The sequence below is a fragment of the Esox lucius genome, chromosome 6, assembly GCF_011004845.1.
Source record: "Esox lucius isolate fEsoLuc1 chromosome 6, fEsoLuc1.pri, whole genome shotgun sequence".
Classification (NCBI taxonomy): Eukaryota; Metazoa; Chordata; class Actinopteri; order Esociformes; family Esocidae; genus Esox; species Esox lucius.
In genome coordinates, this window is record NC_047574.1 from 16,859,125 (window position 1) to 16,884,439 (window position 25,315).

At 40.2% G+C, this 25,315-nt stretch overlaps 1 protein-coding gene across 1 annotated transcript; it reads right to left on the minus strand.

Annotated features, from left to right (window-relative positions):
• Positions 1 to 4,083: 4,083 nt before the first annotated feature.
• htra1a (HtrA serine peptidase 1a) lies at positions 4,084 to 23,530 on the minus strand. Its single transcript, XM_010869919.3, has 9 exons — positions 22,888 to 23,530; positions 15,456 to 15,555; positions 15,103 to 15,307; positions 7,773 to 7,967; positions 7,661 to 7,693; positions 7,311 to 7,425; positions 7,113 to 7,170; positions 5,513 to 5,608; positions 4,084 to 4,679 (listed from the first exon to the last, which is right to left on the minus strand). The coding sequence occupies exons 1-9, from the start codon at positions 23,345 to 23,347 to the stop codon at positions 4,511 to 4,513; spliced, it is 1,431 nt and encodes a 476-aa protein (XP_010868221.1). The 5' UTR covers positions 23,348 to 23,530; the 3' UTR covers positions 4,084 to 4,510.
• Positions 23,531 to 25,315: the final 1,785 nt, after the last annotated feature.

Below are 25,315 nucleotides of genomic sequence, written 5' to 3' on the forward strand. Positions count from 1 at the left end.
TATCAAATACATCTGAATAATAACGTAGTAGCTGGGTTAGAATAGCCTCTTCCCATTTTTCCAAACCAATTGTCATAGTAAACTTCATGAAACAACGTTGCTACTAGCAGTTTGACTTCCTCCACTGACACTTTGCATGCACCACAGTGGGCACAAACCAGGGATCTATTGCTGTGTAACACGTGACTACCCACCTTGCACAGATATTTTGGGGGGGCAAGCAAAAAAGGTGCACCCTGTACCCCCCACCCCACCCCACCCACATACTCACTTTTTCCATTATTCCCACCCCGATGTGGCCCCACTTCAAATGCTTGATACGTCATTTGTTCCCTGCATTTGGGGTAGCAAAACCTACTCCTGTTTTCAAGTTTTGTATCCGTTTTTATTATTAATTATATGTTATAGTAGAGAAATACAGTACTGCAGCTGTTTGACGTTCTTGCTGTATGCCCTTTGACAGTGTTCCGAATTTTTCACCTATACAAAAGTAACAATTGATTGATCAATTTAATAAAATATTAACAATGTCTATAACTCTACAAAACATGAATAAAGTGAAGAAATGTGAATACCTTACGAAGGCACCGTATGTCTGTTATTAATATGGTATTGACATATCAAACGCATCAACAAATTGTGTTTTTCCTCACATGACACAAATACGAGAGTTTCTGCATTTCACTGGTAGGAACAGGCCATCTACAGTACATTGCCCTATCTTAATATTTATAGTTGATAGCAAAGCCTGGCTGTTATGGTACTGTTTTGCAAATTCCAAAATACTATGAAGCTAGCAAGGTCCTCAGAATCTGTAAAAACGAGTACTTCATCTATTTTGAACAGCCTAGCTTCAGTGGGTGGGAACAGGCACCTAGTGAACCTAGCTATCCTGCAGTGTCGTGGCCAATAGAAAAAAGAATGTCCAGTATTTAACAAGACTGACCATATATTCCCACCACAAGTGTGACCAAAATTTGGCAAAACCCATTAGGACACGCTAGGTACCAAAATGAAAAGTTTTTTCCTTTTTTAGATCAGACAACAGGATCATTCAACCAATGTTGTCATATTCTAAAGCTGGTGTGAAGTCTGGTCATGTTATTTACAATTTATGAATGGTTATGTTTGATGATAGGGCAACCCCATGGCCCTGTGCACAGTGTATGCATTGCACACCTACATGGACCAGAAGAAATGGTTCTGGTGTTACGATCAGCTTTGCAAAGCCATCTCACTGCAGGGCTCTGACTAAGCAATGACTAGTCGCCTGGATTATGGAAGCAATCTCATTGGCATTTGACCGCAAAGTGCAAGCGTTTCCTAACATGTTTGAGAGATTCTACTGCATCAGTGTTACAGCTCTAAGCCTAGGTCGTGGTGCTGGCATGGAGATGAGAGTGTCAGTACGTAGCCTGGAAATTTTGCCTATCTCCTAGGAGACTGCTTGTTTTGTGGGTATGTCTGTTTCGCCTGGGTAGGCTGCCATGGGCCACCCCTTTTAGGGTTCCACCTAACAGGCTTAAAAGCATGATTGTGTGTCCCAATAATGTCATAAAAACATTTTACACAACAAGGTATTAGCCGGTGATCTATCTGGATCTATGGCAGATTTTTAAACAGATGTTCCTAATCTAAGCATATTACCCACATTTTGACACTGCAGGGCTGCTAGAAATGACTTAGAGGAATGAGAAAATGCTGTCATTGACAAATGATTGATGGTTTATGAGCAATCCCTGGCAGCCTTGAAGTGAATAAGTTACTTCATACATATGCACACCCACCCTTCGCAACTGAATACAATACAATACATTCATTGGGGTATTCACAAACACACTTCCTCACCTCCTCCCTCATCTCTCCTCTGACTTCTGCCTCCATGGGAAAAAGCTCTAAGGTAATTGAGGAGAAGAAGTGACGAGGAGAGTGAACGTGCACAGAAATGTGTTTGTAATTAATGAGACAATCCTTCTACATTGTCTCAGCTGATGGATTCCAGTTCAGGGAGGAAAAAGGACAGAGAACAGAAAAGTCGCATGTGCATGATATCTTCACTGGTTGTGTTTGAGAGGATCAAAACCGCAATGTGTCATGGGTGAATTGTGACAGAAGTCATGTTTTGATTCTGTCCTCGGCATGTCGTGCTTTTTAGAACCATGAGATGGCAGCACTTGCTTAACCTGTGTCCTCATTGTAAAAATCCATTCCCTTAAAAATTCCCTCAATTTATTATCCGTTCCCTCACCTTTTTGATCAATTCCCTCTATTTTTTGTATCTGTTACCTACGTTTTTTCCTCTCCATTTGTTCAGTGTCAACACTCCGCACCCCATCTACTGACAGAGCCAGGCTTCATTTGACATCTCTTTTCTCTTTTTCATTTGACGTCGCTTTCCTCCTTTCTTTGTGCTTTACTATACATCCACTGATAGCCATGCAAAGCCCCAGAGCCCTGTAGCTCCCTCCTAATACATTGTAAAGTGTCTGCCAAATTGTCAAAGTCTTTTACGAGGGCAAAGGACTTGCTGTCAAAGTTTTTAGGATGAAAACTATCTGGTGTTGAATACGCCAAACCCAAAGAATATATTTGTATTTTGAGCCAAGATTACAGTAGAATTTGATTAGCTCTAACGATCAGTGACAACCAAATGCTGGAATGTGCAGGGGACACCCAAGGCAATAAAACTTTGAAGGAATGGATAAAAAGTTGAGGGAATAGATAAAATATATTGAGGTAATGATTATTTTCTGTTCCAAATGATATTATAATTTTTTCTCCACCATGACCCATGAGGGGCTCCAGATACATAATTCTACACAAAATATATTAGGAAAAATCAGCTGTTATGTCAATCTGATGTGTCAATCTGATTATGTATGCTTTAGGTTGAGTCAAGAAGTCACCACCACCCTATCTTTTTTATCCACTGAAATGAAGTACAACTGTAGGCAAAGATCAAGACCAGCACTGGAATGTTATAATTTTTTAATAATACAGAATGTGTGTGTTAATGTTCCCTACCCAATACCCAAGATGATAATGACAGTTTACTGTAAGTGCTCATGTCCTTCCCATAACCAGCATACCATTCTATTCAGAATATGTGCTAATCCTTTTATAGCATTATGTCATTTCTGTAGGTGAAAGCCAATTATGCATTTGATGGCAGGGAGTTTTAGCATTACTCTTAGCAGCATCAGTGCATCATGATATATGGTACCAGTCAAGTGGGTATAGTGAGAAGGGTAGCAAAATCAGAATGTGGGCTAGCTCATGATAAAGGATTAATGCAAGAACCAGGCATATACTGGGCTTCAGGGCCTCCCAGGCTAACTGCCACACCAGGCCAGTCTCAAACCATTATGGAGGCAGTAAAACTAAATGAAAAACAGTTCCACATTAACTTAATGTCTTCCTCATGACTTTGTGGGTGTGAGTAATAAACAAACGCATTTACACAGAAAGAAAAGTCTAATGTAAATCTCAAAGTATGTATGTCTGTGAAAGAGAAACAGACTAAGAGCCTTTTTCCGAAAAGAACAAGAGAAAGCAATAGAGAACTACAATATTTTACAAATACATTGATGTCCCATATAAACCTACATATATTTTTGCAGTGCATCTAATTGTCAACCCACCACAAGAAGGTGGCTTGCATTACCTTGAAAGTTAAGCAACAGCATGCAAGTGAGATTTTTGCAAGTTTATATTTGAAGGAGATATCCCTAATTTGCCGCACCTTGTGGAAGGTATAGTAATCACAGCAAAGACAATTGGCATTCAAACCAACTCTCCCTTCTGGCACACTTGCGTTAGTAAGCTTCTCTTTCACTTTTGGTCGACCAGCTTACACCAGCTGTAAAAAAGTAATTTAGATGGCATGATGATTACATACATTTTCAGTGCTTTATTTATCAATGGAACAGAAATTAAGTGAACTGCATAGAAACGTAGCAACCAGGAAATGACTGAGGAATTTCGCTTGAGTAATCCTCTATGGATTTTGGGAGATGTATTACAATGTAAAACCCTCTAGGCCCCCTATATTTGAGAGAGAAAGAAAAATAATAATAAATAAAACACTATTACTTTTTTATTATCTTCTCTGCAAATGTCATGAACTTGAACATACAACTACAGTACTTAGAAAGGGAATTTAGAAAACAATTATTACATAACTAGCCCAGAGCTGCTCTGTACGTTGTCTTACATTGTCAAGGTGGTTCAGTAAAAAACAACACAATGCAGATCATAACAGGTCAACGGCTTGTGTTTAACAGTAAGCAGTAGTAGAAGTGTACAATAATAAAAGTGTAATGCAAATGGATAAGAAACTACAACTCTGCTGAGATCCCTTGCAAAACCATTCCCCTTCAATGGTTAGTCTTAAACTGGACTGGCACATGGTGCCACAGAGTCCCAATGGCCATAGATCCTCCATGGGGCGTGTTTTAAAACACTTGTCCATATAAGGTCCATTGGTGCCAAAATTGGGTGGAGCTCGGGGTCAAGGTTCAATCTCAATTGGAATGATGGTGATTATGGTGTCCTCATTACCACGACGCACTACCACCCGCAGCGTAGAATCTTTCTTGACAATGTTGCTGACATCGTTTGCGGAGGAGATCTGCTGGCCGTTGATGGAGATTATAACATCATGTTCCTTCAGACCACCGCTACGAAAGGAAGGAAACATTAAAATGAGTACTGCAGCATGGCTAGCTATGCTAATAATATAACAATTTCTAGGGGTAGGCTAATAACGTTATTTTATTCCACCTACAATTAGCAAAGAAAGGATTCCATTGTACTTGTTGCATATACTGTTGCATTTTTTAAAAAGGTTAATGAATCATGCATTCTATGATTTTTAAACTTTTTAGTATTAATGAAATTGTGTTAGAATGAACTGTAATTAACCTTTTTGTGTATCCTGTATCAAAACCAAAGTAAATACATTACATCATGCCACAACTGCTTTGTGCAACATAAAGCACCAAACACACCCAGAATAGAAATCTAGTGAAACCAAAGACGGAAGCGGTTTACCAGAAGTGATATCAAGGCCTCCACTTTCCACACAACTACTCTCTAATCACACTAACATGTGAGCCGGGGCCACCAGCACCTATAATACAGCGGCACATCCACATTCCCTACATAGCACTCAGGCAAGCATAAGTAACACACCAGCAATAGCACTCAAGGGGTAGAATAGGAGAACCAGGGCTAAGTGAGTGGGCCTAAGAAAACCTTGCTGTTTGAGGTATGAAGAGAACGGCTGAACTCACCAGCTCATTGAACCTCAAGCATGTAAGAGAGTCTCAGCATTATTTTAATAAGTTTTTTGTTTGTGTGTGTATGTGTGTGTGTGCACATGAAAATAGGAAAGTGAATGTGTGTGACAAATTGAGAGTGACAGTTGGGGACTGAGGGTGTACAGCCAGTGGAAATGGCCTTCCTTCTTCAATTCCCCACTGTTAATCTTTTGCATCCAGGTTGTACTTACGCTGCTGCAGGTGTTTTAGAGATCACCTCTATGACATACGCTCCTGAGGTGATATCAGGGAAGTCATTGTGTCGCACCTTTAACTCCTTGGTTAACCTAGAGAGTGAAAGTAAATATAGGGAACTTATTACAAACGAAATAAATGTTATTAATAAAGAAATTGCTATTTACAAAACTATATGTGGTGTGCTTGCTAATGTGGAAGTATTTATGGTTATCAAATAATAGTAGTAGTGACAGCTATGGTACAGTAGTACCAGTACTAGTAATGCTAGCAACAGCGTTTTCATAGGCTAAATGTAATTTTCTGTCTATAGTGCCACCACCTGGCCAAGTTACACCATGGTTAACCATTTTCAGTTGTGCATCTTACAAAATCTCATCAAGTTTGGTTAGGGTTAAGGCTTGATTCCATTATAAGTATGCAAGAAATCTACAGTCATGCCTATGGAAAACATAAAATAAAAAATATGAAGTTGTTCGGAAGAAGCTGTTGGACAGTTTTATTTAATTATTATTGAGCATTCCTTAGTCATCTGCTGTATTTCTATTTATTGGTTATTTGTCTACTGGGTTATTTGCCAATGCTGATCAAACTAGTGCTTTCTTCTTCTTAATGCATCAGTGCTTTCTTCTTCTTAATAACATTGGCACACCTAAAGTTTTGGATATGTCTTCTGATTGATCTGCATCATGATGGCCAGATTGATTAGCATTGACAGTTCTTTGGTCCTTATTTTGTCATACACCAGCAACTGACTACAAATGCTAATACAAAGCCTAGAATAAAGACTGGACATTAACAGCTCTCTTTTGCATTAATGATGCTAACAAACACACTTGCCTAATAAGAGACCACTGTAAAGCCAGTTGTCCAAATACTTTTGGCACCCTAAAATTTACAATCTAAGTACAAAATGTGATTTATTTTTTTTTCAATATGGATGAAAATACCCTCAAATTAAAGCTGACGTCTGTACTTTAACCCCCATCATTATTGTATCATTTAAAATCCAAAGTGCTGGTGCACCGAGCCAAAACATGAAAATGTGTGTCTTTCTTAAAAATACTTATGGACTGCACTGTATATTACCTAGATGGAACTGAAAGCCTTCAAATGTGCACATCAGCTGTAAAATACTGTGCATTTGTGTAGTGGATGTATCTTCCCCCATATGCTTCCCCCAAAATTGTTTATGTCAACTTAAGAAGAGTTTGTGTAGTTTAACCCTATATTATATATAACCCTGTACCTATATTAGTATATAACCACTATAAGTTGTTACCACTAGTAACTACCACTAGTGACATTTTGGTAACATGGTAAGCATATTGAAAATAAAATGAATGGTGATGCATATTCTATACATTGCACTTCTATAAGCAAGACACAATATCCAACAATGTACTGTACAGTCTACTCTTCGGAAACACTGAAAACACTGACTTAAACACATAAAAAAAAATCTCATTTGTCTGTAGCCAATGGACATGAAGTTCACCAAATTAAGCTCAAATGAGACATTTATGATTGCTTTATATAGTGGCATTCTCCAGTTTAGTGCATTCCTAGACTCTAGGTGAATGAGGATATACTCACTCTGGGGTGAGTGTCATCATCCTTACACCAATGTATCTTTTCTTTGCACCAGTTCTTCCTAAGGAAAAATAGGAACATTGTTGCATGGCTTCTGGACACAAGCTTAGTTATGAGGAGTTTGAATAAAGATGTTTGCAACATATGGATAAGAGTTTAGACAGGACCTTATACTTCAGGGACCTAAGATGATAAAACTACCTCGGGACTGTCTGTCGTAGGATTCAGTCAGAAACTCTCTGATCTTGTCGGAGGGGATGGCGAAGGAGATGCCAGCTGTCACTTTTAGAGTATTGATCCCAATCACCTCGCCATCCTACACAGTCAATAACACCATCATAAAGCAACAATATAATCAACACAAAAAGACAGCCAGCTTAAGTTTCTAAAAGTCACACTGAAAAAAATTATGTGTAACATTTCTTACACAATGAAGGTTTAGCATACTATCTCAAAGTACAAAAAGAGGCATCACGAAGGCACATCATCTTCCTTCTATTCAACATGCTGAAACTACTTCTGATCTGTCAATATACAAACATTAGTCTTACCAGATTCACCAGGGGGCCTCCTGAATTGCCGTACTGTAAACAGAAAATACATTGCTTCAGTTGAAAATCCTTCGGTATTTATGCGTTTGTGTGAATAAGAACACATACTCACATTAATAATGGCATCTGTCTGGATGTATTCCATTTCAGAGTTGGGTAGGCCTAGCTCCTTGCCCCCTCGTTGGGCTGTGCTGACTATCCCTGTGGTAACTGTGTTCTGGAGGGAGAAGGGGCTTCCGATGGCAACCACAAACTCCCCAGGCCTCAAGTCTGATGAACGGCCTAACAGCAGCACAGGAAGCTTGTTCTGTAAGAGAACAGGTTAAGGGGTTTACACCTCTCGCTAAAATGGATTTGTTAAGCAGTAGACCACCCTCAGTTGCATTGAGCCTTTCTGCCCGGATGCAGAATACCCTTCTTATAATCATGGCACCTCTTAAATATAGAGCTAATATTTAAGGGCAGCTAAAGTACTTGAAGCACAATTCCATGGACCCTTCCAGTTCTTCTCACAGTGTGGTCAGTCCACTCCTTAAACAGAGCATTCTTTTTGTGGCCACTGGCCAGTATATCACGGAACAGTAGGAACCCATGCATGTTAAACTCCTGAACCACTGAGACTTCACAACAAGGCAACCATGACGAGCCGGAGACGGTGCCCAGACAGACAGACAGAGGATATATTTAACCATCCACAGTTTCCGTGTCTGCAAGGAATCATCTCCGTTCTGTCCAGTCACGGCCAATGTGTATGGTCCTAGCCCACGCGTCGCCACATGACGCTGAGTCGGTGGTGCTGAACACGTCACCCAATAAACTCCCCGACGACAGCACCATCTTGAGAGACTTTGGTTGTTCCCTGTATCCATTTTGTTTACGCTGGGTTATAAATAGAGACAGAGTGGACGCTAAAGTAACTGAGACTAACTGGTCAACTAGTCAAAGATATAGACAGACGACAGACAGTTAGCAAACACCAAAAAACACCATTTAGTCAACTAACCAGGAGTATCCATAGACCCGACAACAAATACGATAACGCAACCTTTTCCTTCCTAATAAAGTGTGTCCACCTCCGCTGTTATATGTTGATTGTCATCACTGCAGAGTCCTGACACCACACAGGAGACAGGATTTACCGCTGAACGTTGCCTATAATAGCAACATTTATACAAACAGTGTAAATCAATTGAAAAATAGATGTCGCTTTTGAGACACCGTTTTTATTTTTTGGGGTTGCAGGAACTCAGTGGAAATGCAATCCCTGAGGTGTAGCCTTGGTATTAATAGAATATGACAGTGAGAAGGTGGGAGTGCGTAACTGAGGAGGGGAGACTTTCACATCCCCCCATACCACCTTCCCCTCTTCCCCCTGGTCATTCCCTCCATCCAGACGTGACTCTGGAATAGCAGTCTGTCAACTTCTACTCCGCTGAGGTAAAGAGATAACCAGGTGAGGAGAGAGTGTGAAAGGACATTGGGACTGCCCAGGTTGGTCGTCTGCCAGTCGTTTGCTATGTTGATGGCGGTAATACCAATATGATTGCAACACAATTGACCGGTGTGCCTATTAAAATGTCTCAGCCCACTGAATTATGGAAAACGCTACTGCACATAACCATCTGCTTACACACAACGGAACACATGGCACCACTGTCTGGTAAATGGTACAGTCATGCCTTGGCTGACATAAGCCGCTTTAGGAGTGTCCAGGTGTGAATAGGTACTCCTGGTAGGTGGATCCCTGGTCAACAACATCACCAAGTGTGTTCACTTTAACCTGGAAATGAACCAGGATAATATTTGAGCAGTGTTACTGTGACAGTCAATGTACATCAGATGGTATGACCTTTCTTGTGTATAGATTGTCATGTTATCACTCACCTAACAGATGTGTGCAGCCACTTTTGTACATAAAAATCTGTTTTTACATTAAGGAGATGTGGTTAGGGGAAAAGAGAAGGAGCAGGCCCTCTTCTGCATTTAGCATCTTTAACATGATGTGTGATCTTTTCAGTAAATTGTATACGGTATCTGATGATTGATGTCAAGAAATTAAAGGGATATTTCAACCAGAAATCTAATTTGGGTAAATTGGAACCATTATTTCCAATTAGCAAAAGCTGCATTGCATCTTGAAACTGACTTGAAAACGAAATGTGGTATTCTGTCACGATAGCAGCAATTTCTTTCAATTGCATATTGCCAAACTAGGCTCACTAGCATATTTTTAAGATGGTGAAATATTGACAAATATACTGTACCACAACAGAAAACACCAATTTGCATTCCAAAAATACCATGCATATATTTTATTATTATTCAAAAGATTTTGCAACCTCATTTTTAAATCTGTAGACTGTTCGTTTGAGAAACCTTAGGCAAGATACTTTCAACCATATTGGGTAACCTAACCTAAAAGGGTATCAGATGTTTATCAATATAGTGCACACTTGCTTTTGTAAATATCACAGGCAACATTACAGCAATCACATGGCCAAAAGCTCCTTCGTGTTGCCTTCTGCACGGTTTACAGACACCTTGGATGAGATCTCACTAACGGATTGCAAATGAAGCGATTAGCGTGTGGGTCTCTTTTCCCGTGCAGCACTGGCTTGGAAAAGAACTGCTTACAAACTATGCCAATTTCTGTAGTATGGAAAAAAATAGCAAGGCCAGTCTGCTTACATTGGCCTTTGTCCCAACACACTGCATCCACAAGGATGGATGAAGAATGAGACGAGGATCTGATTCATTTTCCCTCTGCCTTCCTACAAGTTGAGAAACAGAGCATGTCCTGGATGCATTCTGAAAGAGGACCAATAAGAGCGCTGGTCTAGTCATTTCCAGAAACTTAGCAGCTCTAGGAAGTCTTGGTGGATCCAAACTTCATCCATTTCACATTGCGCTCCTGAAAACCATTTTTATAACCTTCCTCGAATCTATGCCTCTGACATAACAAAATGTGGACATAACAAAAAGGGTCTGAATTTACTTTTAAGGGATCGCAAATTGTCTAGAAATGTCCAAAGTAGAATTCACTTTAACCCTGATCTTCTCTTGTCTAGGGGTTATATGTTTAACTGTTATCAGTTGGTATAAAAAAAATAACCTAAAATATTCCTCCACAGTTACTGCCAGAACTGAGGACACCATCAGTGAGTGCAATAATGTGTGGTGAGGTTCTGTGTGAGTGTGTGGAGGAAGCAAACAAGTTGCTCCATGACTTCTATCTATATCTTACCAAAGTCACATCAGTGAGTGAACTCATTAACTCGCTTAACTTTCCACACATATGGATCAGTTCATCCGATCTTAACCACATGCCCTCCCTTTCTCTTTCTTCATCCCACTCTCTTTCTGTACAAAGTGGGGGTAGCTCTTTTCTATTTTTCTCCTTCTCGTTCTCTGAAGTCCAAGTTGCTGCAGAAGGACTAATATCTTCCCCAGAGATGAGGGTTTGCCACAGATTGGTCTGACCAAAGAACTCCACTCCTCATGGAGCACTAAAAGGGAAGAAAGGGTATTCCACATCCAAAAAGTAACATTTCAAAGCTTGTACATATGCACGTGACAGATTCTCACTCAGTGGGCTTATAAGCACAACAAACTTCGACAATTGTGGCCCTTACTCATAATGACTCCCACTGGAGGCTAGAAGTGACAAAGAAGGGGAAGGGAAAAAGTACTAAAACCGGCAGAACCAAAGTCCTGAGAATAAAGCTATGACGAATCTTTGTATTTTTCTTTACACTTTAAATGAGGAAATGTCAACTTGTTTACATTACTAATTATTTACGTCTGTAACAATCCCCTAATTTCTCTCTCCATCTCCAGTCAACTCTTTCTGTCACATCTACCCTCCCCTGACCTCAGTCTCATTAGATGGAATTTCAAGAGTCACCCTCCCGTCCCCCCACACCCAAGTCTCCGTCTCCACTGTGGGGGTTAGTCATGGAACTGGGACAGTGCCCGCAGGGCAGTCTTGGTATACGCGTTCTCACACTGAAAACTGGGGCAAATATTATAACATCTGTTTTAGCGATGGAGCCACAGTGGGACGTAGGTGAATGGTCAATGCGAAGTCAGATACTCCACTGTCATGGTAAACCAATAGTTAAACGGCACTGGAAGTCTTTACTACTATGGCTCAAAGCAAAGACTCTAAATATTGTCCAAACCCGGCAGCACCATTTCACCAAGTTTAATGTATAATTGTGTAATTGTACTAAATGTATTAAGGTGACTCATATTTGATTTGTAACTTTCTTGAAACTGGTCCTGATTTTTAAGAACTAGATGTATGTTGGCTTTCATTCCAATCCCTTTTTCCATTCTTAAACTATTCATCAGGTCACTGCTTTCATGCATCACTGCTTTACAGTTGTAGCATCTTGAATAAAGCCCAAAGAATAATAAAACACGGTGGTATTTCAGGGCAGGTATGGGCAACCTTTTTATGGCGTTAAAATGTAATCTTGTTTTGGGCCGATGCTTTGTGTAGCCCTGTCCTTGTCATGAATGTCTTTTCAGCTGTGCATAAAAGCTAGGAAGAACACTGTAAGGCATTCTGTGGTGCAGTAACTTCTAGCCTGTGGCTTTGAATGGGTGCCAGGCATTCCTTCAAATGGCTGTCGACTATGATTCATGTGGGATGTGTATCCTGCGAGTTCACAAAGCAACAGTCTCTCTATGTTACTGTATGCTCTCGCTTTTTTTTGTTACATGAGCAGCCTCCATGCCATTTATGAGCAGATCTTTTGCTATCAAAAGCATTTTCTCATTGGCCAATAACATGGGTTTTTGTTTGCTGGTTATGAGTCTTGGCACAATCTTTTAAATTCATTTCTGAGAATTGCAGCTGTAACCAAAATATTTGTTTTCATCTGAATGCCAACATTGTCTTAAATGATCCGTTTACAATAATTTGGTTGTAACTTTCAAACAGTTGTTCGAAACCTAAAAGTATATATTCATTAAATAGCATTAAGACATATGCGCTACCTTGTAAAGCCTCACTTATTGAGCCCCTTATTTATGAAAAGAGATATTCCATGATATTTCCAAGTTTTCTTTTGGAGTGAGTAGAACACCGCAATACAACAAATATTTTTTAAATGCAAGCTCACTTCTTATGTATTTGTTTGGCTCCAATATGGATAATTTATGTGTAAAGACTTACATTTACATTTCAGACATTTAGGAAACTAATTGATGTGGCGGTAAAGTCAGACCTCTGTCAGCTGCTGCTATGTGGCGGAGGGAATGCATTGGGTTCACTGGTGCCCAAGATGCTGTTAGGAGTTGCTAGACCTCTACAAGGAATCATGTTCTGTAACTCAGCCCTTAAATCCGGACAGTGGATTCTAACCCTGGGTTGGGATGTAATTTCTAGCATAGCCTGAATGTAGGTGGGGGTGTGTCACATTTGACCTTTTAGCATTTTTGACCAGGGTTAGAATCCACTGTCCGGATTTAAGGGCTGAGTTACAGAACATGATTCCTTGTAGAGGTCTAGCAACTCCTAACAGCATCTTGGGCACCAGTGAACCCAATGCATTCCCTCCGGCATGTAAGGATTCAGGTTTAGTTGTCCTGGTTGAGCGAGCAGCGCGATAAGAACACTGATGATTTTCAAAATGTTTGGAAAATGTGCATAAACATGGATGTCCTAGCTTCAAAGTGAAGCTGGTTGCACAATTCGGGTGCCAGGACAGAGAAGTGTTCTGACTAGGCTGAATTGGTACCTCTCTCCCGTTGGGGCATGTGGCAGAAGAAAGATCTTGGGTTGGGATGTAATTTCTAGCATAGCCTGAATGTAGGTGGGGGTGTGTCACATTTGACCTTTTAGCATTTTTGTTGACGCTTTTATCGGGTGACTTTTAGGAAGAATTAGGGTTAAACATCCTGCTAAGAATTGTCTCCTAACTAAGGTTTCAATCTAGCATACTTTCAGTTACTGTTCGGGAGCTCTAACTACTAGACAATCTGCTGTCCCCATCCTGTTGTTGCTCTGCAGGTAGAAACCATGGTCTTGGTAAATCATGGTAAGCTTTAACTTGAAACTAGTGGATTTTGCAGAGTGTAAAATTGGAGTTGAATGAAAAAATATTATGGATATGCCATGCATTTACAGTGTCTGAACAAAAATCAAGCCATGAGGTAGGATTGTGCTGAGGCACAGATCGGACAAAGGGCACCAAAAAACATTTCGGCATTATTGAATGTCTCTAAGAACAGTGGCCTCCATTATCTGGAAATTCAGGAAAAAGTTCGGAACCATTAACAAACTTCCTAGAGCTGGCCAGCCAGCCAAACTGTGCAATCTGGACAGAAAGGCCTTATTCAGGGAGGTGACCAAGAACCCAATGGTCACTCTGACAGAGCTCCATACTTCATGTGTTCCAGAAGGACAATCCAGAAGGACAATCATCTTTGCAGCACTCCTCTGTAAAAAGCAGATGACCGACTAATCAGAATATGAAAAACAAGATTCTCTGGTCAAATGAAACCAAGATTGAACTCTTTGGCCTGAATGCCAAGCCTCACATCTGAAAGAAACCAGTCTGCGCTCATTGCCTGGCCAATCGCATCCCTACGGTGAACCATGGTGTTGGCAGTATGCAGTAATGATGTGTGAATGTTTCAGTGGCGGGGACTGGGAGACTAGTCAGGATCCAATGAAAGATAAACAGAGCAAAGTACAGGTAGATCCTTGATGAAAACCTGTGTGCCTTAGTGCAAAGATTCACCTTCCAACATATGACCCTAAACTTGAATCAGATTGAACGTCCTTGGAGAGCCCTGAAAATAGCTTATCAGTGAAGTTCCCCCTCCAACCTAACAGAACTTGAAAGGATCAGCAGAGAAGAATGGTAAGGCAATCCTCAGTTACAGATGTCCAAGCTTGCAGCATAATTGGCAGCATCATACCCAATAAGACTCAAGGCTGTAATCGCTGCAAAAGATGCTTCAACAAAGTACTAAATGTCTTCTTATGTAAATGTCATATTTCTGTTTTCTTAATAAAATTCCCACTTGGGATATTACACAGCCTAGTACAACCAGCAGTGAGAGCCAGAGGGGCTGACACATATTTACCACTTGTTATCCTTTGGTAAGATAAGCCTGTCATCTAGAATGCAATCCAAGAGCCTGCAGAATCAAAGACATGCAGCCCTGAGAGGTTGAGAGGATCAGGTGGTTCATGGCGTATAAGGCAGTAGATAGATCTAGTAGGATAAGAACGGACGAGAGGGGATAACAATGAGGCGATAAGGTTGAGGGGGCTGGTTGTCAGGTGACCCGACTTCAGGGTCACCTGACAACCAGCTGCAGGATTCTGGTTAACTGCTAAGTTGTACGAATCAAGTTCAAACTGAACTTCATTTGGACGTGTTGTGCTATGATCTGTGACTGTGAACTCTAGGGACCTTTCTTACCGGCGAGTCGATCTTAAGGAGTGCGATGTCGGACTTCTCGTCAACATCTTTGATCTTGGCTTCGTAGGTGGCACCGCTCTTCAGCTCTACTTTAACTCTATGTTTGTTGGCCACGACGTGGGCATTCGTCACGATCTGTCCATCATCTGATACCACAAACCCTGAGCCACTTGCCACAGCCACTTCCCGCTTAGAATATGTCATCCTGAGTGAGACGGAAGGAGGGAGAGAAAGAGACATGAGAAAAGAGGTAGAAATGGAGAGAAAGACAGAGATAGGAATAGGGAGAATGGCAATTCTGACATGGAGAATGTGGAATAGAAAGACACAGGAGGGTTTTGTGCGGCTCTTACTTGCGGTAGAGTTCAATGTGGACCACGGCTGGGGCAATAGTCTCCACCACGTCAGCAATGAAGTTGTATTTGTGTCTCAGACTGTTTGGATTGTCTCGGGCTACAAGACAGACACAGGACGTTAGTATAAAAATTTACTAAAACAACACCACAAGCACAATGTCATGATGTAACAGCAGTGCAAGAATAAAGCCCAGGATATGAAACTGGTCTTTATCTGAGGAGAAAGGAAAAAGATGACAGTTCGTTTGTGGCATAGACAGTCTTATGCTTATCTCTGTAAGTGACTTTGAATCTCCTGCAAGAATTTAGAAATTTTTGTTGCTTTACAATATCATTACATAATTCGGGGAAAGCATAGAACCCTGTTTTCTTGGCAGTGAATTAAGTCCCCTCTGAAGATTATGATAGGCATTTTGCTTTGAATCATTCAACCTCATCTTTTTATGCTTTTTATTCAAGTTATGCTGGTTAAAATACAATAATAGGGGCCCAGGCTCAACTTTATCAAGCCCACATTGAGATCAAACCTAACAACAAATTGTATATAATAAAAAAAAGATTACAATTGGATGAATAAATACAAAAACAATACATACATATAGAGCACTATACTGGTTGTTTCATAATGTCTTACATATTGATGTATGGCATTAGAAAGGTTTTTTGTTCAATTATACTAATTATACCATCCAATGCAAAGAGTTGCTCATAAGTCTAGAAGAATAGGTTTAGCAATGATTAGATGTTTTTTTTCTGAAATCTGCTTAGTCTTAGTCTAACTTTAACATTACTGTAATAGGGTGAGGCCAAAAACAAACAAAGCCTAGAATGAGCCCTTTCTTGGCATACTCTATCCTACTTAATTATATGTTCAGAGTACCAAATTTCTTCCTCTCCAAGAGGGGAAATTCCATAATGGAATATTTATATTTTTCATATAATATCCGTAGTATAGCTGTAATTTTCCCCCAAAGTAAGGGGTCATATAACATGATGGCTTAAGGCTTGAGATGAGAAGGCTGCAAACTTGTTTCATTTTCATCTAAAAATGCAGTGCCAAAACACTATCAATAAATTACTATGTTTTGTACACTCAAATTAAATTGCTTTGGAGGATCTGAAACATTGACTGCAATATGTAAGATGATAGGAATCATAGACTATTCTCTCTAAAGTCCAAGACTGCATAACATTTTTCAAAAGCATAACTCAAACAAATGGTATTTGACAGTGCTAATAACAATTATTTGTTTTTGCCCATGTCCAATTTAACTGTCTATTTTATGACGTTACCTGGCCAGTCCTCATGAAAAAGAATAGAACTGATTTGTTGTTTTCACAGACATTTGAAATAATCAAGATTGGGTTTGACCCAAAAAATGACAAAACCATTATTGCTGATTTGAGAAAATCACAAACCAGATGTGTGCTCCTTCCATAGCCAAGCAGGTCAATGTTGCCTAGTCTATAGGACGAGACAGATCTTTTCCTCATCTATTTACATACTTTTTGTGTTATTTTGACCCTTTATAAAGACAGTATTAAATTACAGATGGTGTACAGATTGGTGGGTTGGAATTGAACCCTGGTGGGTAAACCGTTATCGCTACACACATAGGATCACTCACATTCATTCTCAATGAGACACTCGGTCTGAGAAGCTGGGTTCAGATTGTCTAGTCAAATCAAAAGGCATATGGAACCTAGATGATAGCATCTACGTGAACCTCAAAACCTTCCAAAACATATCTAATCATTGAGCGTATCAATCTCTGGTTAGTGATATTCATGCATTGCTGATGTGAACAGGGTGAGAGAGTTGATCGTTTAGCGTTACTGGGAAGCATATTTCTGTGTACTTGTATTAGTGGTTGTGTCTTGCACTTCTGGGCCATCTTATGTTCTTCTAAAATAGATTATAGGCAATTCCAGGACATAGTATTATCTCTAATGGCGACAAGTCAATGCACTTTGGTAAAGTAGACTGACTGGTGGCCTGGTGCAGTCAAGCAACATGGTACTTAGGTACAATTACTACACATTAATCCCAGTCCCTATCCTTAACCTGTACTACACATTAATCCCAGTCCCTATCCTTAACCTGTACTACACATTAATCCCAGTCCCTATCCTTAACCTGTACTACACATTAATCCCAGTCCCTATCCTTAACCTGTACTACACATTAATCCCAGTCCCTATCCTTAACCTGTACTACACATTAATCCCAGTCCCTATCCTTAACCTGTACTACACATTATTCCCAGTCTCCATCCTCACCTCCTCGAAATGTGATTAGTACAGGTGAACATTCAGTCAAGTAAGTAAAACTGGCACGTGCGTCTGGCTGGGTCTGTGTCTACACCCTTAAGAGGTATATTGCAGTTCTACGGTCCACAGGGGGTCATTGGCCGCCACCTGGCTTCCATCAAGGTCCTACATGACTCTGGGCTTCACAAGTGGACAGATAAGATCACTGGCCTGACCCCTCGCACCCCGGTCACCCACTGTTCCTGAAGTGTTTCTCCGGCTAGACCAGAGGACAGACAGGCCACACAGCTCAATAAGAACCAAAAAAAAACCTGACATCTTAACAGTTTCTATTCCCATGCCGTGGCCATCCATAATCTGCCATCTGCCAGGGACTAACCAGACCGTGCTAGTCACATCAAGCTAAATCCTAACAGTTAACTGCTAATTACATCTCTGCAGATGTACATACAGTAAATGCATTTGCAATCTAGATGAAAGACTACATCTGTATATACGTACCTTAGCTGTAATGTATAGGATATACTCTTACTGCTCGTATCCTTTTATCTCATAACTCTTGAACTCGCTTTAATGTTAGGATAAATATTTAAGCTGAACAAGTATACGTGAATGAGTGGTGAAGAAAAAAGAAAATAAATTATGGGAACCTCTGGGACTAATCCTCCGTCTGGCTGCTCTCCTGTATCATTCTTTCAATGTCACCTCCTCAAAGGTGTGGGACCTGGGGGAAAGAAAGGATGATGCATGTGGCATAACCGTTCCGAATGGTTCTGTGGTGCCACGTTTTCTCTTGACTTGTCTCATGGGACAGGCAGCAACACAAAAATAATTCATAAACTCATGAAACGATGAGCTTCGTTAGCTAGTGATGGGTCAGCTCAGTGACGTCCTGTCAAACACAATGTTGTTTCTCTTCCTCTATCAGGCTCACACTGTCCATCTCACCATACTTCCAACATCTGCTATAAAAACCTACTGACCTCTCCATTAAACCAAACCTCATTCTTGTTCCAAGCATTCGCCAACACACACCGGTCGCAACGCTTCTTAAATCTCATCCTACAAGATATAGTGCGAACGGGATGTATTATCATTATAATCCAGGTCACAGAGACACTGTATAGTAGTGATGGCCATTCGAGGCTTCATTAACGTTCTTCTAGCAGCAGGATATTATGCTAGCAGCGCTAACTCAGATTTTCTTTTTCAAACTAAAAGCCATCATTGAAATATATATGGTAATATAGTTAACAAACTAGTCTGTACATTTTATGTTTAAAGTCCGTTCCAATGTCATTCTTGTCTGTTTTTTTTCTAAGACTAGATTGTTAACTATATTGCCTTATACATTTTAATAATGGCTTTTATTGTGATATAGAGAATCTGAGTGCTGGCAGTATAATATCCTACAGCTAAAATAACGCAATGAAGCCTCGAATGGCCATCACTACTGTGTAGCAGTAAATGCATCAGCTGCATTGAATACACACAAACTAAGCCTTTGGGAGGGACCGCTCGCCAAAGGTAATATATTCATAGGGTGTGAAAATACCAATTATAATTATAACCCTGGTCACTGTCCCTAGACTATTGCTTCATGACAACCGTCGCTGAATAACTAATGTCAAGAGGATAAAGGAGTCATCTGGAGCCTGGCTGCGATGTAATGTATTGAGTGTGCTTTATACTATATGTGGGATCAGAGACTGGGAAAGGAATGGGGGAAAATAATGAGGAAACAATTTAACAGTGGAAAGGATGATGGAGAAAGACAAACAGAGAAAGATAAAAGAGAGTTTAAGTGAAGAGTGGAGCGTGGAGACCCAGAGATGAGAAGGCTGGGAAAAAAATCCCAATTAGCATACATGACCCACCAAGCATAATCACAGAGACAATTCACATTCTTCATTCTTTAACTGCACACCAACACAGCCAGCCAATGCAAAGACAGCACGCCCAGGAGGAGTGGAGGGACTGCCCAGGGCCTACACGCCCTGATACATTCAGACTGAAGAAAATATGATTTACCAAAACTAACCAGTAACAAAACAATGTATGTTAACTCTATGAAACATGGAATGTGGGAAGTCCCACTGATCCCACTGATGAATGTTATATATTTACATGCCACAATTAAATCCTGGACCTGCTGTGTGTCTGTGTTGCTTACTTTATAGAGATCTGTCTATTGCTACATCCCCTTGAGGAGTCCCCTGGCCTGGGAACTGGTGCAGTGCTGTTGATTATGGCTATGCAACCACAGTTGTTAATTCAGCAGAAATACACATATTTTCCAGGGGCCTTATTACAGTCAGTACACCCAATTTATACCGATAATGTAAAGGAACTCCAGTATATAACAGAACTTACTTGAAATGTTTATTGTTTAAAGTTGAAACGTATTGAAGTTTTTTCTTAATAATAAGAAAAGGTTTCTTCTACTTCAGGTTGTGTTTTGCCTGTAATCTTTAAAAGCTATTTATGGATTGAGAATAAGCCTTTTATCCCAAAACACAAAGCAAAATGGACCAGAAGCCTATACAATTTTTTTCAGGCAAACTAGAATATAGCCTAAAAGACACATGATTGGATCAAGTGCCCTGTGTAGCTTGGCAAACATAAGCTATAGCCTACCAATTTCACACTGATGTGCTTACTGCGAATCTTGTGTAGATTGCAGTCTACCTGATCATGCATGATTTGATGTTTGCTCATTGCCCATTGCCTCCTATCAATCAGTGTGCTCTGTAATCCAGGTAGGCTACTGTACAGCCTACTTAATCATGATTGACAACTGTTCAAACATCAATTCATTCATTAGACCAGCTTCTTTTGACAATATAAACTCCAGCTGTAATATTTTTGATGTAAATGAGGGATACACTGTAACAAAACCCTAGGTCCGCATCTGATGTGAATTGAAATAAAATGCATGAAAGTTTGTTCTCAACACTATAAAGTCCTTTTTTATACTCACTTGTTCCTTGTTAAAAAATAAAAACATCTCCCATTTGTTTCTGCAGCCCATGTGCCTATACGCCATTTCATGACTAAATACTTTATATAAGAAAACACCAGACAGGCCCACAGGATGACATAATTTGACCTAAGTCCTGTGCCAGTTCAAACATCTTGCATAATCGACAACCTCAGAAACCAATGACTTTGAGTGAGGCCAATGGTCTGGAGACACTCTTGACTTGGCAATGGGCATTATGTAGCTCGGCATTATTTTATTAGGCTGACTCAAGCTGGACCAAGTGTTTGCATAACAAATGTTTGTGCACTCACTGAAGTGACTCTGACTTTGTCCAGCCAGTCAATCAAGATATATTCATTGATTCATACACAGAATGTAAATCAAGAAGAAAGTAAATAAATGCACGATAATAAATATGAATAAAATAATCATGACAGAAGACCTACATAAGAGGTTAAAAACAAAAAAATATAAGAAAGGATCTGACTATAGACTAAAAGCACCCTAGTGAAAATGTTTTGGCCCTCCTCTGGTTTTCCCAAAGCTGGGGGCTCAGACACGCCTCTCCATATCTCTTAGTACTTTGGGACAGTTTAAAGGCCAGTTCCAGAGGACCTCAGGGATCTACTTGGGACATCATCCAAATGAATCTCTTGCATGTAATGAGACTGCACAATCATCCAGTGATTTTAAACTAAAAGGAGACTTAAAATACATTGTAAAACTCACAGGTGTGCAGAGCTATTAAAATGGCCCTAATGTGTGCTCTCCATCTGTATGTTCTTGTAGTTGACCAATGGCCTTCTTGGACAGACCAAACAAAAGACAGACTTTGTGAGTCTCGATATCCAAAAGAGATTTTGTCCAAAAGAGAACTAAACCCATGGAGCATGTCAACTAAAAACCCTGTGAAAAGGTTCTGATGGACCTCTACTGCCTGGGAGTGAGGTGTGAGTGTGAAGGTCATCTCTGCACCATCCTCGTCAGAGTCATTCACAACAAGTAGAAAGCAAAAGAAACCTTGACATGGTGCAGACAATGTAATAAACAGGCTAAATAACCAATATTGGCCAAATGATCTGCAATTAGGCTATCAACTGTATGTTACCGTAAGCAACCAAGTACAAAACTATTAATTTCAGTAGTTCAGATACACTATAAGCTATCTACATAAAGAGCTGGCTAGCAAAAGAAATATATGAGCAAATTTAAGTTGATGCTCTCTTGTTATTGTGCACAGCTGGGTTCACTTTGATGGTTTGATCAGGACTGGTATGTTCCCAAATGTAAGATTCCTGTGCAACATATTTATATATTTACATTAAAACATTCAGGGAATTTTTTTGGGCTTATACCTAAGCTTTCTAATACTCTTTCTTGGAGTATAATGTAACATAAGTTCATAACATTTGATGTTGTTAACATGCTGTCAGATAACACGCTTGCACTGTATTCTCATTACCTCGGACATGTAATTAACAAAAGATGGAAAAAAGGTGTCCTCTCAGTAAATACCTTTGAATTACACTTACCCAAGACCTGTCCAAATCAGTACCGACTCTAGCATTTGGGGTGCCCTCTCCCCCTGTCGGTTGGGGGCTCCCTAGCAGTCAGAGGCCCCTAGCAGTCGGGGCCCCTAAGCGTCTGCTTATGTCACTTATGCCTGTAGCCGGCCCTGGTCCCAATTAGACCCAACCTAACCACACCAACTCAAGTCCAGGGTCAGATCTGATGGATCTGTTAGGACCTCTAACGTGGAGTGACGGTGTGGTAGCATACATTTGTAACTCAATTACTTTGACCAGACAGGGGGACAACAGTGTTGCTGTGTAATGATTACTGAAACAGTCTGCTAGTTACGGCTGAATGTACAAAATCAAAGGAACCCACGGTAACCTTTGTTTTAAGACACAAGGTTTTTCACCACTACATAACCAGCTACAAGTGCCACATCTGGATGTGGTTCCCTATGGCTGAATCATTACGTGATATAGGCCTGTGTGTGCGTAATGGTGTGTTGACGTCAATCCCCTATTGAAAAAAGTGCGCTAAGTCGAGCTCTTCGCATGGATTTTAAGTTTTAAGAACACAGACGGAATTATAAAATAATATACACTTTTTAGCGCATTCAACCAGTGAAATGGGAGGAATATTCGCCAAATCATTTAGGCCTACCTTTTCCACAAGTTCCCCGTTGAATGAAAAGCACAGGTGGCTGCTGAAGTTTCAAAGCGCGGTTGCTGACTCTCTTCAGCTCGCATAAGTTACGATAGGAAACACCATCGCTGCCACATACAGGGTCTGTAATTTTGCAGGAGCAAACACCGCTCTTCCCTCTCCTTCTGACCGTGGCAGAGTACCCAACTCCGCCTGACACCGAACATTCCAACCCTTCTCCACACACCGGGTCTCCAAGCTTCCCATTGCCGCCGCACGCTTCGCCTTCTCCGGAGGCGCACACGGGGCAGCAGTTGCAGTGGTCCAGGACCTGTCCTGTTAAGCACTCCGCTGGCATACGGGGACACATCTTTTTGTCACAACGACTAGGACAGCCGATAATGTACCCATTGGAAATCTGAGCTTCGGCAAACAAAGATGCCAAGCAAATCGTTACGCACAATACTGACCAAAACATTGTGGTTTGTGGTGTGAAAATATTGGAAAGTTAAAAAAATTAAAAATGTTTGCCTATATTTGCAGTAGGCCTGCTTTATTATGTGATCTGAGGACTGTAGAGCGGAGTAGTCGATGTAGATGTAGCGGGATTTGGAAAAGCTTCAACTCCAGTGCGCACCAATACATGACTATGTGTTTTTCTGCTGGCACTGCATTTATAAAAGCCTGCTCAATTCCACATGACCCGCTACACATTCTAATCTAGACAATGACAACACGCTTCGCTATTGGTCTGTGTTTGACAAGGGAAGAGCTATGGTATTTCCTTTCCGTTAGGCCTACGCCTATTTGGGTGATTTTCATCAAACCAGTCAGCAGCAAATTCAGTAAGAAAACCATGATGCACTATAGCAAAATTTAAGGAATATGATGTCCAGATTTTGGGAGTGTCTTTAGAAGTGTCATATTTCAAATATATCGTAAAAGTAGAATTGTGAAACTTACATCTTCACCCCAGACTCTCATTACCCAAATATTATCTCCTATCAATATCAATAAATCGTAAATAAAAAAATATTTCTCTATTTTGTAAATAGACACAATAAAAGTCATGCCATTTGACTTTTACAAAAAATATGTACAGTATTATGTATACATAAAACAGTGTGACTGTAGACATTTAAAGTTTTAGTAAAAACTAGAATTTGTTTTAAAAAGTTACACTGATGCTTCTTCCAGAGGATCAGTCTTTTGAGCATAAGCTAATTCATTCAGTTTGTATGCCTTCATAGTTCTTTAACTAAATTAAATTGTGGTGAAATATGTTTTAGTAATTAAAAACTTTAGTAATTAATAAAATATTTTATGAAACAGGTACATAAATGTCTATCATAAATACGGTAGATACGAGTACTAAATTATATCTAAAAAATGTGTCAAAATGATTGGCACCCCTTTTTCATGAATAAAATACATAGTAAACATAGTAACATAGCAAACTCTGCATTAACAAAACAGTTAAAAATGTAGTTATATTTCTAAAAAGTTATATTCATAAATATACAATTTAATCTTAAATTAGGGGAGAGTGAGGTATGTTGAGCCACTTTTTACATTCAGCATTTATTTCAGGGTGCTGTGTATCTCTGGATATAATCAAAATTAATGTAAACATTAGAGTTTTGAAAATATAGTTTGTGGTCTCTTGGCCCAACATTCCCAGGCATACTTTGAGCATATGGAACGGATGTTATCGAGCCGCCATGGGGTAAACTATTACACATTAACTTGTCTGTACCAAAATAAGTAGTATAACATCCACCTTTGATTGTGGCGTAAAGGGAGTCAAACCCAACTAAGGAAGTCATTTAATCATTTGATCTTGTCTTATAAGATGAGAGGATTCTCTTCAAGAGGGAATGAGAACCGATCAATTGAAACTGATTCTCAGGGTGGTCCTGGTTGGTACAATAGTCAATGGCCTGAGTGCAGCACTTCACTCAACAATCTCTTGACGTAGCACAGACACACAACCTGCTGGACACCCCATACTTAGTGACACAAGAAATACAGCAGCAAAGAATTTTAACAATTATTTGTATCTGAGCTCTTTTTAGAAGTCTTTAATGAGCTATGTGCCCCCCTCAATTACAAACTCAGTACCTTGGCCGAATTTCTTTGGTTATGCAAACCCACAGTTGCTACTTTCCAGGAGTCTGGTCTCAGACAATGAAAGTGAAGAAGCCAAACGTACAGGTTCTGGGCCTGCCTGGTCAGAGGTTGTGAGCTGGGAGTCCCAGAGGGACGGTGGACATTCAGGTTAGGGAGGTATAACAGGTGAGGATCTTGCCTGAAGCATCGGACACACCTGCAGGGTCAATGTGTTCTGGTACACTGCAAGTGTAACGGAACATTGGTCTGGCCTTGCATCACCTCACTGCAAAGCATTCTGTTTGTTGCATGCGTGGGATTTATTGAATTTATGCAC

What these genes read in the sequence shown, in the direction of transcription:
- htra1a (XM_010869919.3), bottom strand. Translation starts at nt 23,347, where the DNA reads ATGTTTTGGTCAGTATTGTGCGTAACGATTTGCTTGGCATCTTTGTTT. An exon ending in GAGGCCCCCTGGTGAATCTG is followed by an intron (nt 7,426 to 7,660) that starts GTAAGACTAATG and finishes TTGACTGTGTAG; the next exon opens with GATGGCGAGGTGATTGGGAT. An exon ending in TCTAAAACACCTGCAGCAGC is followed by an intron (nt 4,680 to 5,512) that starts GTAAGTACAACC and finishes TTCCTTTCGTAG; the next exon opens with CGGTGGTCTGAAGGAACATG.